General features: G+C 46.2%; 1 protein-coding gene across 1 annotated transcript in view; it reads right to left on the bottom strand.

Moving 5' to 3' along the window:
• Nucleotides 1–4,205: 4,205 nt before the first annotated feature.
• SVOP (SV2 related protein) overlaps nucleotides 4,206–18,196 on the bottom strand; it is a 55,599-nt gene continuing 41,608 nt past the window's right edge. Inside the window, exons 9-14 of the mRNA XM_019649065.1 lie at nucleotides 17,751–17,827; nucleotides 14,164–14,271; nucleotides 11,419–11,530; nucleotides 10,399–10,480; nucleotides 7,113–7,202; nucleotides 4,206–5,832 (exon numbers count right to left, since the gene is read on the bottom strand). Of these exons, the coding sequence (XP_019504610.1) occupies nucleotides 5,626–5,832; nucleotides 7,113–7,202; nucleotides 10,399–10,480; nucleotides 11,419–11,530; nucleotides 14,164–14,271; nucleotides 17,751–17,827 (676 nt within the window). The 3' untranslated portion in view covers nucleotides 4,206–5,625. The remainder of the gene's footprint in view (nucleotides 5,833–7,112; nucleotides 7,203–10,398; nucleotides 10,481–11,418; nucleotides 11,531–14,163; nucleotides 14,272–17,750; nucleotides 17,828–18,196) is intronic.

The raw sequence follows: 18,196 nt of genomic DNA, 5'->3' as shown, positions 1-18,196 counted from the left end.
CCGACCCCCACCCCTGGCTCCTGTCCACAAGAAGCATGAGGTGAGAGGGAACCACAGGTCAATTCCTGGAGGTGAGTCCGGCCCCACGTGGAGACCCTCTGATCACTGAGGTCTTTCTACTTTCTCTGGCTTTGACATTATGAAGATTTATCCCATGAGTCCTCAGGAGAAAGGAGAATACAGAAAATCAAAGAGGAGGGCAGGAAATTGAGGACAGTTGAGGTTAAGTAACTTGATGACAAATCACACTAAAATATCAAAGGTTCTAAAACGTCGTACAGCAAAGGCACCTATTTGATGTTGCTTAATCCAGTCTCCCTAAACCTACCTGGCTATGGAAACCGTTAGCTCAGAGCATTAATGTCACAGAGCGAACTTGAGAGGATGCTGTAACAGATTTCGTTGCAGGAAGTTATATGTAGAACTGGAGACAGAAGAGGTGAGGCATGGCATTTGCAACATGTAATACCTGTTCTACATCCCAAATGGTATCAGCGGCAATTCTGGGTCCTTCGCATTTCCATATGAATTTTACGAACAGCTTGCCAATTTCCCCACAGAAAGCCAGCTGGGATTTTGATAGGAATTGCGTTGAATTTACAGATCAATTCTCAAAGTAGTGATTGATATCTTAACAATTTTAAGGCTGCTGATCCAGGATCCTGGAATGTCTCTCCATTTACAATATTTAGAACTTCAATTTCTTTCAGCATTGTTTTGTAGTTCGTAAATGGCCTGCACTCTTTTTGTTACTTTTATTCCTAAGTGTTTTATTCTTTTTGGTGCTGTTGTGAATAGAACTGTTTCGTACTGATGAATTTAGAAGGCGCTCTGCTCTCTGGCATGGTGGCATTTGGAGTGGCCCATCATTAACTATTCTTGATTAATCGAGGATGGTTACGTGTGATGTCATCATGGATGTTCAGATGTCCAAGAATCAGAATACAGAATACGGGAAAGCACCACCAGCAACTAAAGTCTGGCTGAAGCCACTGAGTCTTTGAGGGGTCAGATGGGCATTCAGGACATCCGAGAGCTTCAGGATTGGCATCTTGATGCCTCCCACAATACTCTGCATCCCTCCACAGTGCCCATATCACCCTGCGTCGCAATGATCTGTGTATGTCTGTTTCCCCTCCCCATTACCCTGTGAAGATAAGGACCATGTCTCACTCTTTTTTGCATCCTTCATGTTGAATAGCATGCTTGATGCATGGCTGAAACTCCATGCATACAGACCACCTGCCATGGCATGATCTGTAATAGAATTATGATGAACAGACTCAAGAGCTTACACATGTATTGCCGTGGGTTCCAGACATACCTGTCATTGTGCCACCTTGCTGAAAAGGGCAAGCCAAAGCCACCATGTTTGTACCTTTTGACCCCACCCTTCCCTGACCCAATTTAATTGGACCAGGACTGGAACAAGCCCTAAACTGGGCCAATCAGCTTTCTCTTCTGAGGATTTGGAAGTGGGACACTAAACAGCTGAGTCAGATATGTTTTCAGAGCTGAGCCATGGTGAGCAGGAGTCACATGCGTGGTTAGCAGCCACGAGGAGGCAGAAGGAAGCCGGTCTACAGAGAAGGGTGGAATGGGGCCACAGATCCAAAGAGGGGGCTGCCTTGGTCCCTGGTGGCTCCCCCGTTCCCCTTTTCCATTGTGTGACGGCAGGCTGCACATTGTTCCTGAGATCTTCCTAACATTTCAGAGGCTGCAAACTGGCAACCCACCAACCAAACCTGGCCTGCAGATGGATTTTATTGGGCTCACACAGCATTTAAAAAATTTTGATCCAATATACTAAACTTTGGGGATTTCACATAAAAATCCAGATTCCTGTCTTGAAAATTGGGAGATCCCACCGTGCAACAAAATCAGCTAGAACTAAGTAGTAGTGGCCTGCCGTGAATGGGACCCATGTTTCTTGCTCTGCCACAGTACCCCCTTTTCCTGTTGTTCCTTACACTTCCATTTTACTCATTTATGTTCCCTTGGTTGTCCTCTGTAAGAAATTAACTACCAACCCTAACCTTAAAATAAAGCTATACTTCATTTGAATGAACCTGAGTCTAATTTCTACTCCTTGCATTAAAACAGCCTTGATGAGAACTCGGTGGCGAGGCTCCTCTCCTCCATCCCACTTCCCATAGCCATCGCCTTCCTTCTTCCGTGCTAACAGAACCCCAATTTTGTGTTCAGGAGGCTGTGGGTATCCCTTGGTCCTGTGGGAAGTAGGTCCTTCCTTCCCCAGCCCTAGGGAAGGATTCATGCTAGGAAGGGCATGGGACCCAGATCTGACCAACATGAAGCAATGGTCAATCTGCTGAAGAACCTCCCTTTCATCCAAAATAAAACCAGGCCCATTTGAAAGCAGACCTTTTGTGACCGTTCCTTCCCGCTTCTACCTGCTTTGAAAATAAATACAATGACCAAACCTTCAGCAGCCATTTTGTGACCATGCGGTTTCAAATGCAGAGGATGGTGGAGGCAAAAAAAGTTGGGTCTTTGATGGCATCATTCAGCTGCTGAACCTTTCCTAGAACTGCCTGGCTCTGTGGACTTGTTGTTAAATGAACAATTATATTTTAATGGTTTAAGCTACTATTGACTAGTTTTACTGAGGCTTGCAGCTCAAGGTATCCAGTCCTTTGATGTTTATTGGTAGTAACTAAGGGAGATTCTTAATCTCACCCTTTAAGGCTTTCTGTTGCCTAATAATAATTAAAAATAATAAATGCCCATGTTTATTTCAAAGTTCAACCCTAAGATAGTCTTTCATCTCATTGCCAACACCACCAGGGTCATGTATGTGTTCCTGAGAATACTTGAAGTAAGGGAAAGAAAGAAACTAGATAACTCTGGCTACATTAAACATTTTTGCCATTTTCCGAAATCTTTCCTAACACTCAGAGAAATAGATGTCATTTCCATTAATGGAAATAGAAGCTGTTGGATGATTCAAAATTAGATACAAACGTCCTCAGCTGAAGCCCGGGGCAAACTTTTGTGGCAGCTCTTATATCATTCAATAACATTGATTTTTCTTAAGGGCAGGCAATTTAGAAGGCAAAAAGTTTTTAACTTTCATTTTCTCAAGAAGAGAAAGCTCTCAATAGCAGGCTTCTTTCCCCCATCCCCTGGACAACGTTTCTACCCACCAAGCACTCTTTCCCCACCCCAGTCCCCAGTTCCTCCAGGTTATTTGAGGAGGAAGGAAGTGGACCTGCTCATACGGCAGGTCTGGTCAGCTGGAAGGCAAATAAGACAAGAAAGGTTCTGTGTTACCCAGGAGAGCTCAGCAGACCAGAAATAATTAGAGCTCTAGCCACTCAGGGTTCAAGGATACACTCACATTGTCAGGGAGAGGTAAATCTGCCAAGCCACTGCCTCTCTGACTGCCTGGGCCAAGGCGACTGCAGCCCATATTTCAGGGACACGGGATTGTTTGCAGTCACCCTAGGATTTGAGCCTGAAGAAGTTGCTCACTGTGACCTCAACATCGTTTGAGTCAAGTTGTGATGGTGGCAGTCAACTGTGCAACTTTCCCCCTTTATGGGAAAGATTGTCATATTAAAGCATATTAAAACATTGAGGGCCGGCCGAGTGGCTCAGTTGGTTAAGAGCATGAGCTCTAGCATTTGAGCTCTGAGCAACAGCAGTTTGATTCCCGGCCTGAGCTGAGCTGCTGCTGAGCTGCCAACAGGTGGCAGGATGGCTCAGCTAAAAAAAAAAAAAAGAGCATGAGCTCTGAGCAACAGGGTCACCAGTTCAATTCCCCCATGGGCCAGTGAGCTGCACCCGAGCTGATCTGCCCACTGAGCTGCCAACAGGTGGCAGGATGGCTCAGCTGGTGAGAGCACGTGCTCCTAACAACAAGGTTGCCAGTTTGACTCTCACATGGGATGGTGGGCTACGCCCACCCGCAACTAAAATTGAACACGGCACCTTGAGCTGAGTGGCAGCGAGCTGCCAACTGGCAGCCGGATGGCAACTGGACTTGGAGCTGAGCTGGCTGTGTCCTCCACAACTAAGAATGAAGGACAACAACTTGGCTGTTCCCCTTCCCCAATTCTCCAATAAAATCTTTAAAAAAAAAAAGAAATAAATAAAGCATTGAGATGACCCTGGATGGATAAAATTGGCAAGACCATTAAGCTAAACTGTCACTAGGACATTAGACAAACAAACTTCGCCCCTTGCAATGTCCATCACCAACATGTTTTAATAAGAGATGAACGTACACATTTGGTTTCCTCGCAATGTTGACTTCAAGCAGGTATCTCCAAGCAGAGGGTCAATCTTCTCTGGCCTTTGATGGAATCCAGCCACTTCCTCCCTCCTTCTCTAGGTTCCCTGCCTTTCCGACGGGGAAAAGGCTTGTGTAAACCAAATCCTGGAGGTGGGTGCTGTCCGCAGAGACATGGTGCCAGCCCTTCTTTCCAAGGCCAACCCCAAATCCTATTGACCTCCCTTCTCTTCCTTTGAAAATGTACACATTTCACACATCTGGGTCCTCCCAGTCCTCCCCACCCCGCAGCAGCCCCACCGTGGGTTCCACTGCCGGAACCCCAAGAGCTGCCTCTATGTAAAGACCATGCCAGCCCTTGACAGCAAGAGTGGCAGAGGAACCAGGGTGGGAGGGTTCCTGGTCCCCGACCCCGACAGGAGCAGCCAGTTGGTGTAGCATCCTTTTGTTTTCTCTGTCCATTTATCTATCCGCCCACGCTCAAAAATCAAAAGCACTGAGACCTCAGTTAACTGTCTTCTTTCCCCAAGAGTCACCAATCCACCTAATTAAGGAGGGAACCAGAAAAGAAGTCCCAACGTGACCTTTGCTGCTGCCAAACAGGAGGCCCCTGTTGTGGCTTTGGGCTTGGTTCTCAGCCCCGTCGGCCTCAGTCTCCAATGACCAGGGGTAACAGCTCTCTGAGGTTGTCATCTGGTGCAAGCCCAGCGGTCCCCGTGGACACATTTGGATCCCCTAGAGCCAGGGACAGCAACTCCAAAGGGGCCCAGGTGGGGTATGTGGCTCAAGTTCAAATGCATGTCCATCTGCCAGAGCCTCCACTAGTCAGGCCCTGCCTGGGGAGGCAAACCCAGGGGCCTCATCTGAGGGAACGTTTCTTGGATGCAAGAAAAAGCTGCTCAGGTCACACCCAAGTCACCTTTGATTTCAAAGACGAAAGCTGGGGGCTGAGGGTATAGGAGAAACCTACTGGTGGGTGGCAGGTGTCGACTCACTAGGCGTCAGCTTTCACTGGGGCTGGGCCTGGACTGTATCTACAGCGAACCTTTGGTTTTTGTTCACCAAAGGGTGTGACCAGCTGATTCTGGATGGCGTCTGGTTGGCCACTGGCACCACCAGGCACTCCTAGTGTGGCCGTTTTCCCATGCAGATCCACAGGTTATTAACAAACCTCCCCCCACACATACAGAGCACCCCCAGAGCAAACATTTCCCCATCCCCAGGTGGGTCTCGATGAATATGAGCAACCAGGGTCCAGGTTGTACTCTAGGATGAGTTCTTGGTGTCGGCAGTGACGGTCAGTGCCCCAGCGGGGTTCCACCAGCGCCCCGTGCTCTACAGCCTCAAAGACCAGCTCAGCCCCCCATCGGTCACTACTCCTGAGAGCCAGAGTTCGACCTGGTGACGCCTGTGATGTGCGTCCCTCGGCCGACCATCTCCTGGCCCCACTCCCGGTGGCTGGACTCTTGCAGTCCACGGCCTTTAGTCTCGATGGGCAAAAAGCAGGAGGCCACGGCAGCCAGGAGGCAGCAGACACTGTAAACCGCCAGCGTCAGGTACACGGAGGATTCTAACATCACCTGGTAGAGGAAGACACATGCCGGTCAGAGCATCCCTTCTGAATGGTCTACCGGCCAGATAATACAGATAACGCCAGTCCCTCTTATAAGCACTCTGTGTGATTGTCTCATTTCGTCCTCACGACAGCTCTATGAGGTAGGTACTTCATCCCCATTTTACAGAGGGAAAAACTGAAGCTCAGAGAGGGTTAAGTATACCCAAGTTCATGCAGATACTAAGGATGGGACTTGAACCCAGACCCCATCGGCTCAAGAGTCTGTATTCCTTATAACAACACTCTCTCCCGGAGCAGTACCTCTGCTGACTTCCAAGCTTGATGGCACCATGCAAATCACCAGCCCAGCTAAACCTCATCTCCTCATCTGCCAAATGGGCAGGAGGGCAGCGTCCACCTCCTCATGAGAGGATACCTCAGGAGCACTTAGCACCATGCAGGCACATGGCAAGCTCTCAACCATATTAGTCTGCAGTGACATACGATGGCCAAAACAGGAGTGCAGAACAGAACTACCTGGCTAAAACATGTGTTGGAATTTTATGCACATAAAATCTCCAGAATAGATAAATCCACATGGACAGTATGCAGACTGGCGGTTGCCAGGGGCTGTGGGGAGAAGGAAATGGGGAGTGATTGTTTAATGGGTACAAAGTTTTATTTTGGGGTGATGAAAATGTTTTGGAATTAAGACAGAGGTGGTGGTTGCACAACAGTGTGAATGTGCTAATGCCACTGAATCATTCACTTTCACATGGTTAATTTTATGTTATGTGACTTTCATCTCAATTTTAAAAAGTGATAAAACCAGGAAAAAATAAAAAGCAAAACGATTTCAAAACAGGACCCCTAACAATGGGCAGAAATGCTCTAAGACCCACAAAGAATTGCAAAATTCTACAACTACACCTAATTATCCAACTCAGAAACCAGGGATGGGGACATTCGTTTCCCACGAAATCAAGTTGGCCTACTTGTTTTCATCCAAATTGTTTCTGGCCAAATCATATGACACCTCCAGGGCTTTCTGCATGGGAAGGACTCCCAGGTTTGATTTCCATCTTCTCTACTCTCAGCTGTGTGACCTTGGGCAAGTCCCTTTACCCTTCTAAGCCTCAGGTTTCTCATCTGCAAGCAATGTCTCTTTCCTCATAAGATGGGTTATTAGGATAAAATAAGCTAATGCACACAGAGGGCTCTGAAGAAGGCTTGGCATATAGTAACTGCCTGCCATGCAATGGCTTTGGTCACGCCCGCCCCCTCTGTATTTGGGATGACACCTACCTGAGCAATGAACGGAGTGATGAGAGCACCCACTCTTGCCATGCCGCTGCAGGTGCCCAGGCCGAGTGCTCGCGTCGCCGTAGGGTAGACCTGAAACACAGCCACCAGACCTAGCCTTGAGAAAACAGAGTCCTTCCCTCTTCTCCAGCTCAGGAATGACGTGACTGACCCCCACGGGCAAGCCTGAAGCTAGGGGGACTCCCTCAGGTGTTGGTGACTCTATTAAGGGATGGGAAACTGGGGTGGAGATTCTCACCCCAAAGGAGACAGGAAGTTCAACTGAGAAAGAGGACAAGAGGCTGAGCTGTGGGTGGGAACCCAGGAAGGGGGTCCTCCTGCCCTGGCGGTCATGAGAGACTCTGCGCAGAACTCCATTCAGGATCCAGGCACTGTCCTACCTGCCACTTTTCACTAGTTCGCCTTGAAGCACTGGTCACGGATGTTCAAGGCATTTCATAAAGAGAGACTGAAATGTTTATACAGTGTCTCAGTTCATACCCAGCAGTGGCCACATGCCTAGTTGTCTATTAGGCAAAGTGAGAAGGGACTGAGTATCTTCCAGGCCACGGTAATTAAGAAGTAGGCATGTCTCCTCTACCTGCTACCCCTGTATGCTGGCTGGAAGGAGGACTCCGAGGCCCTAGGGCAGGGTTTTGCAACTTCAGCATTAGATATGATTGCACTCTGCACCTGCCATCCCAGTTTTGACAACCCCAAAGTATCTTGAGACATTGCCAAATGTCCCCTGGGAGGCCAACATCACCAATGGCTAATAATCACTAGGTGAGGGAGTCACAAGATGTAAGGAGCCTGGGTCCTGGGATCACTGTGGAGAGGATAGCTGTCGGCCAACCTGGAACGCCCGTATTGGACTGTTTCCTAAGTGAGAAACTTCTGCTGTGTCAATACTTTCTGTTCTGGGAGTTATCTGTCACAGCAGCTAGCATGACTCTGACAAACACAATGCTCAATGCAGGAAGCTTAAAAAGAATGAAAACCCTAAAGAGGAAAAACAAAGCTCACGCGGGATCCCACCACTCAGAGATAACCATTGTCACATTTTCATGCATATTCTTCTAGTTTTTCTGTGTTGCTTACATATTTATGTATTCATTCATTAATTCATTCAGTCAATGAATACTTTTTGAGTGCATACCATATGCATTTATATATGACATTTTAATTCACTTAATTATACAAGCGACACATAAATATATAAATATATTCTTGTAAAAAAATTTAAATTCCCTATTAATCCACTCCCTGTCTCAGGAAAACTCTCCCCATAGGACCCCACTATTACGAACTTTGGAACCTATCCTCCCCAACGTGTTAAAAATATATATGGGTATAGAAAATTTATAGCATTGTTTTTCAAATACAGATGGTATCATACTAAGCATATCAGTCTGAAACTTGCTTTTGCCATTCAGCAATATATCTTAAAATCCTATCCACATCAGTGTACAGACAGCTACCTCATTCTTTCTAACTGCTGTAATTGAATTCCACAGTGGATATTCCACAGCTTACAATTTGGTAGAGACTGATGGACATTATATATTGTGTGTGTGTATTATATACATATCATAGAATACAACTATGTGTTCTATTATATAAAAGTAAATAAAATGCAATGTATTTATATATAGTTACATATGCTACTATATCAATTAATAAGCATATAATTGTATATAGTATAATGAAGTATAGTATATAATATACAGTATAGTATATAGTATACAAAGTGTATATATACTACATAGTATAGTGAAGTACGGTATACTATATATATGTACACTAGATAGTATAGTACAGTATATAAGAGTATACATAGTATATAGTAAAGTACAGTATATATAACATAGTAGAGTATATAATACATAGCATATATACTATATAGTATAGTAGAGTATATAATAGATATTGTACATATGTGCTATGTAGTATTGTATAATATAATATAGTACAATATAGTATCGCAGCTATCAAAAAGAACAAAGTAGGGCCGGCCGAGTGGCGCGTTGGTTAAGAGCTGCCTTGGGACATCAGCTCTGAGCAGCAGGGCCCCAGTTCGGATGCCATGTTAGGGCCAGTGACACTGCCCTCTACAGCTAAGATGGTGAACAACAGCTCGGCCTGGAACTGGGCTGCCATGAGTCACCAGCGACGGTGTAGGCTGCAGCCCCTGCTGCAGTGGGCTGCCATAAGCTACCATGAGTGGCCAGCAGCCAGCCTGAGCAGCCGGCAGCTGGCGTGAGCTGCCAAGAGCCGCTGTGAGCGGCTGTCCAGTGGCCAGTGACCGATCTGCCTCAGCCAGCAAGAGCGCTATGATAATACCAACATGGGCCAGCGAAGCGACGTCCTCCACAACTAGACTGAAGTACAAAAGGACAGCAACTTGTCTGTTCTCCTTCCCCGATTCCCCAACACTGTTCCCCTCCCCCAATTCCCCAATAAAACCTTTAAAAAAAAAAAAAAGAACAAAGTAGAGCCATAGCCTTGTGCTCATTATCTTCTAGATTCCTCTCCAGAACTTCTCTCTACCCTTCCCCGTCTCATTCTCTGCCCTAGGGGCTGGCCTATGTGGACCACAAAGGCTCCTTGGCCCTCTCGCTTCTGCCAATGGGAAGCCCCAGTGACAGATGGAGAGGAGGTGGGTGAGAGAAGCTGGGGTACATTTTTTTTCTGCTCCTTCCCTTCCAGGTTGCCTCAGGCCACCTGCATCCTTCAACTAAAGGTCACAGCTTCTCTCTACACAACTCTGTCCTGGGACCCTGTCCCAGGGCCCTGTCCTCACACCACTGGTCTTGGATGGTAGCATTGTCCCCAGTTACCTCCACCTCATTGCAAGCTCTGGTCACTGCTCTATCATTTTTTGGTTTCCCCAAGCCCTGCCCCACACCACTGTAATTAGTCCCTTTATTAAACTCTTCTCAACTGCTCACTTTCTCAATTTGATACAGGCACTAACATATATTAATAAGTCTTAGGAAAAAATCTGGAAGAGTATACACTAAATTATTCAAGAAAGTTTTCTCTAGGAAGGGGGAAGGGGGGCCTTTCATTTTTGGTTTATACGGCTCTGTAATATTTGGAACTTTTACACTGAACATATACTTTTATAAGCAGAAAAAAAATTACTAATAGACTGAAATAATGAAGGGCTTCATAGTTGTCACTCAGGCCCAAGGACAAATTTCATACCAAGGGGACCAGGCTAGGTGTTTCTAAAGGCAGAGGTCCCTCCCTCTCTGCCCCAGCCGCTCCCAGACACCCCTCCTACCTCAGGTGTGTAAACATAGGCTGCTTGGAAGCCTCCAGAAATAAACGCTCTTGCAATGAAGAGTAACAGAGTGAGCATATTTCTAGGGAAAGAAAAAAACCAGATGAGCAAGTATTTTTTTCTGTCAGCTTGTTTCAACAAAGTCCTATCTGCCCAGGCAAAACTGACACCCTGGAAATTGGCAAAGCCCACCCCGACCCAACACAACTTCATGCAGGTACGTGGACACACATCCTAGGGCCCTGTCTAAAGGCTGGGCTTTTATCAGTTTAGCGTTCTCCAAAGCACCAGGCCGGCAAATGGAAACATCTGTGGTGTTCAGGTTGGGGGTAAGTGATGTCATGTATCTAAAGTCCAGACAGGAACTAGTGGGGGCAGGTATTGAGCCAGGGACCAGCTGAGCTAGAGAAAGTCAACTTCTAGTCAGTACTTTTAGGACAATCCTGATCCCCAACCTTCTGTTCCATGGTTCTCATGAATGTCCCATGATATCAACATTTTAGGGTCTAAGCCATATCCCCAGGCCTTCCCCAGATTCCTCATCAGGTTTGGTCTGGGGCCTCTCAGAGGTCATGAGAGGCACAGGCCACTTCCATATTTTGATAGGTAGAAACATGGAGGAACGCCCAAAGGGGATTATAAAACAGGACCTATCTGAAATGTTTCCATGGAACAAATGAACACTTTTAACCCACACAGAAATTAAACACCGATTTGCATGATCTCATTGGGAGGTGATGTCAAAAGTCTAAATGTGATGATGTTGGAGCAAAACCTGGACCCTCCGCCCACCTCTATCAGAGGTGCCCTCCTGCTGCCAACTCTGTCAGAAGCCACACATTTGAGGCTGACTTTTGGTCAGTTTTAAGGCAGCTAAGAGCCTCAGTCCTATGAGGAGCTGGGGGGATACCTCAGATGACCCACAGCGGTTGCAATCCACAGCTTGCAGGCTCAGAGAGCCACTGACCACAACCTGAGAAATAAGCCTGCTGGCCCGAGAGAGCTGGTTTCAGGACCCACCTTCCAACACAGATAAACAGCAGGAGGCTGCAGAAGGAGAAGATGGTGAAGCACAGAGCCATGGTCTTCTTGCGGCCCAGGCGGTCAATGATCCACAGAGTCACAAGGACACCTGGAAGGGAGCAGGGGCACCATGGCAGGCAGCTTCTGAGGTGGCTGCTAACCACCCCCGCCTCCTGATATTCACACCCTGTATAACCCCTCACCTTGAGAGTGGGCTGGGCCTAGCGACTCACTTCTAATTGGCCAGAATACAACAAAAGTGATGGGATGTCGCTTCTGAGATGAGGTTATAAAAGGCTGTGATGTGTCTTCCTTTTTTTTTTTTTTGGCATTCTCTCTCTCCCTGGCTCTTCTCATGCACCTGCCTTGTTCATCACTGGGCAAGGAACTGAAGGTGGCCTCTGGCCAACAGCCAGTGAGGAACTTGACGCTCCGGGTCTAACAACCCTGGAGGAATTGAATTCTGCCACCAACCACATGAGTACGAGTGGAAGTAGATCCTGCCCAGTTGAGCTTTCAGATGAGACCGCAGACCCTGGGCCAGCCCTTCCACTGCAGCCTTGTGAGATACACTGGGGCAAAGGACCCAGGTAAGCCACTCCCAGGTTCCTGACCCACAGAAACCGAGTCATAGATATGTGTTGTTTTAAGTCACTAAAACTGAGATAATTTGTTACGCAGCAATCGATAAACTAACGCAGCCATCAAGGGGAGCCTGAATGGTGGCATTAGTTGAATCCAGACAGTGGACTCCTGGGATGGGAGTCAGAAACACATGTGTTCTAAGGCCTCATTTTTCTTCTAACTTGCCATGTGGTCTTGGGTTAGTCCCTTGCCTTCTCTGAGCCTGAATTTCTACATCTGTAAAGTGGGATTAAATAAAAATAACACTCCCCACCTTGGTAAGGCAGTATACCATAGTGCTTATTATTATTAATTATTAAATCTTGGCCAAGCACTTTTACATCTATTATCTCATTTAATCATCAAAACAACCCTCCAAAAGAAATGCAATTAATAGTCCCATTTCCCCCATGTATCAATCAATATATTAAGTGCCTACCGTATGTCAGGAACTATTGTAGGAGCCTGGGATGTGTCAGTGACCAAAACAAAGACCAAAGCAATAAACATAATAAGGAAGAAGAATCCAAGTTTAAGAAAGCTTAAATCATGGAAACGGTGAGTGCTTGAAGTCGCGGAAATGGCAACTGGCAATGCTGACTTGAACGCCAGTCTACTCTTACTTACTAAGCTCTCTGGAAGAGGGGTTTTAGAAGAAACATAGACAGTGTAGTAGAGGAGCAAGGACTCGGATCTGGGGTGGGACCACAGGCCTGAGCTCTGGCAGCTGTAGGACTCAGTGTCTTAGTTGGGTTGTCCAAGAAGCAGACTCTGGGTGCAAGTACCAAGTGTTTATGTGGGAGCTCATCCAAGGAAACACCAGTAGGAGAGTGACAAAGCGGGAGAGAGAGGGGGAGCCACTAATAAAGGTTGCATATCAAGCAAGTTACTGTGGGCAATTGCTGTTGAATTCCACGGGAGGGCTCAGGAAGCCAGCACGGAACATGAACTTGAGAATTCTCCTGCCTGACGGGTGAGGAAGCTGGGGGTTGATACACCAAGCCCCACAGTTATTGGTTGAAGGCTGTTCCCATGTATTAACTCCCTGGCACCTCTGGCCACCTTGCTTGCTTTTACATACGGAGGCTTTCCATTCCTCCGGAACAGCCCTCAGGCACAGAGATGTCGCTACTGGCAGCAGCAAGTTGCAGGAACAGTTCCGGCTCTACCCCTCCAAGTCTCCGTTTCTCCAGTTGTAAAATGGGAATTATATACACCGTCACAAGACTAAGGGAGAACATATCTGTAAAACATTGAGCACAGTGCCTTTTATATAGTCAGCGCTCAATAAATACTAGATATTTTTAAAATTTACCAAAAAGCTTATTTATTTATTAAATAGATATTATTATTGTTATGACAATCATTATTCCTTCTAAAGGAGAAAGATAGATTGCCTTTTTTTTACGGGCAGGTTTGGATTTTGGCACCCCACTGATCCTTTCCAGCATGACTGGTGTTGGGGGACAATTCTCCGTGGTTCTCTCGTATTTCTCCACATCTTCTGAGCAGAGGTACTAGCTGCCATTTTGTTCCAGGCTATCGTTTCAAGGTTGTTTGTATAGAAACAGCCTTGAAAGGTGGAGCTACAGTCTCTTTCTAGAGCAAAGGGCAGGTCTATTTATTGTCTGATACAATAAAGATGATGTCTCTCTCTGGGACAAAGGCTCAGCAGGTTCCTGGTAGCCTATTAGAAAAGAGTTGGGTTCCCGAAGCTTGAGATTCCTCAGCTGGGTTGCAAAACCCCTGCATGTGTAGCACCCACTTGGGTCCATCCTCATCATCTCTGTGGGGTTTGGGGCAATGGAAGCTGACACTACCATGCTACTCATGCTGTCTGCTGTGCCATGAGTAACAGTCTTTTGTCTCTGATCCAGGAATCTCGCGTCTTCTGCCAGCATACATGAAACTGGGCAGCTTCACTTGTTAGCCTAAATGTAGAGTAAAGTCTCAGGACCTTTGTAGATTTTGACAACGTATAGCTAAGGGTTGAAAAAATAATCCCCGGCTCCCCTGGAAATGGGATTTGCTTCCAGGTGGCACCAGGAATGTGACACTAAACAGCTGCCGCATTCTCAGCTTTCCTTGTCCCAGTCCCACCTCCCATAGGTCCCTCACCTGGGAATTCAGACAGGGTGGTCCATAGCAGGTCCATGTAATCCTCCTCACTCAGGTACTCGCAGGCCAGGCTGCATTTTGCCTCTACCGCCTTCTTCCGGCTGGAGACTGGGAGGTGGGAGACAGACAGAGAGGAAGAGCCATGCACAGAGCCTTAAATCACACCCGCTGCTCCCCATACCTCCTCCTCTGGGTATGATTTGGCTGGGGTGCTGTGGAAAGAACCCAGGCTCAGGAGTCAGACAGGCTCGGGTTTGAATCCCAACCAGCTGTGCTTACAGCTTCATCTCTCTGAGCCTCAGTTTTCTCAAAAAACCACCGGGCAAAGTGGTTGAGAGAATGAAAGCAGGCTGTGCGTATGAATGTGCTTAATTCATATTTGGCATGTACTACGTGCTTTTGTGGCAGACAGACTCTAGGGTGGCTCCAGTGATCCCCACCTATATTATCTGGCCCCGTTACTTCCTTGATCCCATCTTCTCTCTCCCTTGCTCTGCTCACTCTACCGTATTTGCCGGCGTATAAGACGATTTTTTGGCACTGAAAAATATGCCTCCAAGTGGGGGGTCGTCTTATACGCCAGGTACACTTCAGATAGACTGCCCATAGTGCTTGCCCCGTGCCATAGTGGCCTCCCGATGCCCGCCCACTTCATTCCACATGCCGTTCAGGCATCAGCAGCGCTGCTGGGTGTATGCTTGGCTGTTATGCGATTTTGCTGTTATGCGATTTTACCACACTCGCAAAATCGCACACAGCCGACCATATAACAAACTCTGTATTTTGAGTGGAAATGTTAGGGGGTCGTCTTATACGCCGAGTCGTCTTATACGCCGGCAAATACGGTACTTTAGGCACACTGGTCTTCTTGCTGTTCCTTCAACAAGTCAGGCACACTCCTGCCTCAGGACCTTTGCACTGGCTACTCCGTTGTCCTGAATTGCACTTGACATATACCCATGACTAATTTCCTCACCTCCTTCAAGTCTTCCCTTAAACCTCTCCTTCTCATTGAGGGCATTCTGACCACTCCATTTAAAACTTCAACCTACCCACTACCCCTTGCTCTGCCCCACACTGACCTCCCTGACCCTGCACTATTATATGTTTTTCCTCCAAATCATTTATTAGGAAATAGCGTGAAAGACTTTGAAATGGGCAAAAATGTCCTGTCTAAGGCATCCCTCTAGGTTTTCTCTCCTTTCATTATCTTCAAGCTATTTTATAACTTTCTACATTATAGAATACTGATCAAATGCAACTCATTCTTGTCCATCAAAATGCAAACTGTGTCTGGTGGTGACATAATAGATTATTACTTAGGCATACTGACAAGTTTTGCGTCTAATTGTAAATTCATTTCAGCATTTCTGAATGCCTATATACATGTGTGTTTTGCATTCTCCTTTGAAGCAGCTGTAACCGCTTACTGATGTTAGTAAGCAATTCTCCATGGGTTTGCATGTTATAACATGCATGTTTCTGCATGTTATATAAGCAGAGGCCATGACTACCTTTGCTCTGGACTATCTTTTCAAGGACTTTTGTTTAGCCAACAGGCTTTAAAGATAGAGAGTATCTCCCTTTGGAGCAAAGGGCAGGTTTATTTAACTTCAAAGATATAGTGTCTCCTTGCAGGGTGAAGGTCAGGCAGGCTTACCATCCAGTATAAAAGATCTGGGTGCCCTGAGCTTAGACATCCTTTCCTGTAACACAACCCACTGCTTTTGCAGGTATCACCTGCCCTTCTTCACGTCACCCTGTGGGAATTGGGGCTTAAGGAATGGGTATAAGAAAATGTTGACACTCTCACTACTGCTGTGAGTAATAAAGTCCTTTGTCTCTGACCCAGGGGTGTCATGTCTGCTGCTAGCAGCTGGGCAAACTGTAAAAAGCTAACTATTTTAGTTAGCTTGCCAATAGGTAAACTCTCAGACTTTTCACAGTTCTTAACAACTGATGCATTCATTCATCGATGTGTTAAATAAAATAAAATCTTTGACATATATTCATTTTATGTTTGTGTGAGAGGCATGATTTTACCTTTTCTTTAAAGGCTTTCCTTTAACACACCTATCACCTTCCAACACACTCTATAATTTCCTTACTTGCTATGTTATTCTCTCTTTTGCTGTCACCCCACCAAAATATAAGCTCACAGGGCAGGGATATTTGTCTTTTGTATTCATTGATATATATCCTAACACCTAGTAGGTAAGTACAATGAAAACACTTCCTGAATGAATGACTTACCCAAAGTCACCCAGCTACTTAGTGCTAGAACTCAGGCTCCCTGATTTCTGGCTGTGAGCTTGTTTCACAGTATGACTTATACCCAGGTATAAGAGCAAGTTTTTCAATAAGGTTGATTAATTATCACCTGTAGGGCAAATTGGGTCTGCCTGTTTTTTGCCTGGCTCGTGAGTTAAGAATAGTTTTTACATTTTAAAACGATTTTTAAAATTCAAAAGAAGAATAATATTTCATGACGTAAAAAATGATATGAAATTCAAACCTGGGTTCACACGTAAGGTTTTACTGGAACACAAGCCATGCTTGTACCTTTACACATTGCCCATAGCTGCTTCTCTGCTACAATGGCAGAAGTGTATGGCCCACCAAGCCTAAATGTTTACAGTCTGGCCCTTTATAGAAAAAGTTGCCAATCCCTGCTTTACAACACTCCACTGGATCCTCTGTTTTGCTCAAGCAGGTCCACGGCTAGGGGCATGTGAATGAATACCAAACCCCAAATCTACAATTGACCTGCTTAACTAACTCAGAGCAGTTCATTTAGACGCTCACCGCTTTAGTGAGATGTGACTCTGCCATCTCGTTAAATCCTGATACCAATAAACAAAACTATTAACTAAGATTAAAGAAGCTTAATATGAAAAAGATAATTGGGCGAATCCTGCCAACAAGCAAGGACTTGATCTCTTTATCTCCCATCCTGGGTTCAGTGCTAAGAATCCAGTATTCTCTTAAAGACAGAATGGTTTGAAAGCCCAGACATCTGCATATCGACTTTGCTTGTTATTTGTCCCTTTTGTCCAGTGGTTCCCACCTCCAGCTGCACAATAGAATCACCTGGGGAGCTTTTAAAACCCACTAATGTTTGGGCCCCACCCCACAGAGATGCTGATTAAATTGGCCTGGGCATTGTTTAACCGGGACTGGGACTGTTTAGAAGCTCCCCCAGGTGATTCTGTTGTGTGGCCAGAGTTGAGATCCAACCTGGTTCTCAGACTTAATATGCACAGGAGAACTGCCACACAGGGTCAGAGCCAGCTGTCACACTCAGTGCTGCACTTCATGGAGCGTCCGCTGTCATGTCACTTCTATCATGACAAGATTGTCCAGGTTTCTACAGAGAACCCTGGAACCACAGCCCAGATCTTCTATGCTTAGATTTTGCAGAAACTTTCTCCCTGGAGTTTGTTGGGCCAACACTACTGGGGTAAAAGTCACTGGGATTTGTGCAAGGCCAGGTCCTGTAAGGGCAGAACCTCAGGTGGGAGGGCGTGTGTGACTGCGTGTGTTGGTAGTAGGGGTGGTTCACTGGCGAAGAGGGCTTCCATACTCACTGCTGCAGACATCTCCTGCCTGGAAGAGCTCTGTGGTGAGTAGGACTAATCCATAGTAAGAAAATGCATTGGAAAACCTGCCAGGAAGGAAACAAGAAAGGGAAAGAAATGATCAGGGAAATGCAAGTCCCCTTTCCCTATCCCCTCCAGGAGGATTTGCATCTACAACAGCAGTGACTCGCCTTTGGGCAGTGGCCACACTGGGCCTTGGGGGGCTTTCCTGGGGCCTTGAGCAGGAAGATGGCAAGCACAAAGCACACTGATAGTGTGGGGACCCAGGCCCAGAGAAATGAAAGAAACTTCTGCTTCAGCAAAAAATTAACAAAGTATCTTGTCAAGAAATTGGGAAAAGATAAACTAAATGCTTTTAGCTTGCTTGCTAGGGAAGAGATAAGCTCAATGTTTTATGGCTTGCTTGCTAGGGAAGAGATAAGTTAGGTATGTTG

This window comes from Hipposideros armiger, unplaced genomic scaffold (genome assembly GCF_001890085.2).
Source record: "Hipposideros armiger isolate ML-2016 unplaced genomic scaffold, ASM189008v1 scaffold_129, whole genome shotgun sequence".
Classification (NCBI taxonomy): Eukaryota; Metazoa; Chordata; class Mammalia; order Chiroptera; family Hipposideridae; genus Hipposideros; species Hipposideros armiger.
Note: the sequence above shows the minus strand (reverse complement) of the source record. Positions and strands in the feature narration are given on the sequence as shown.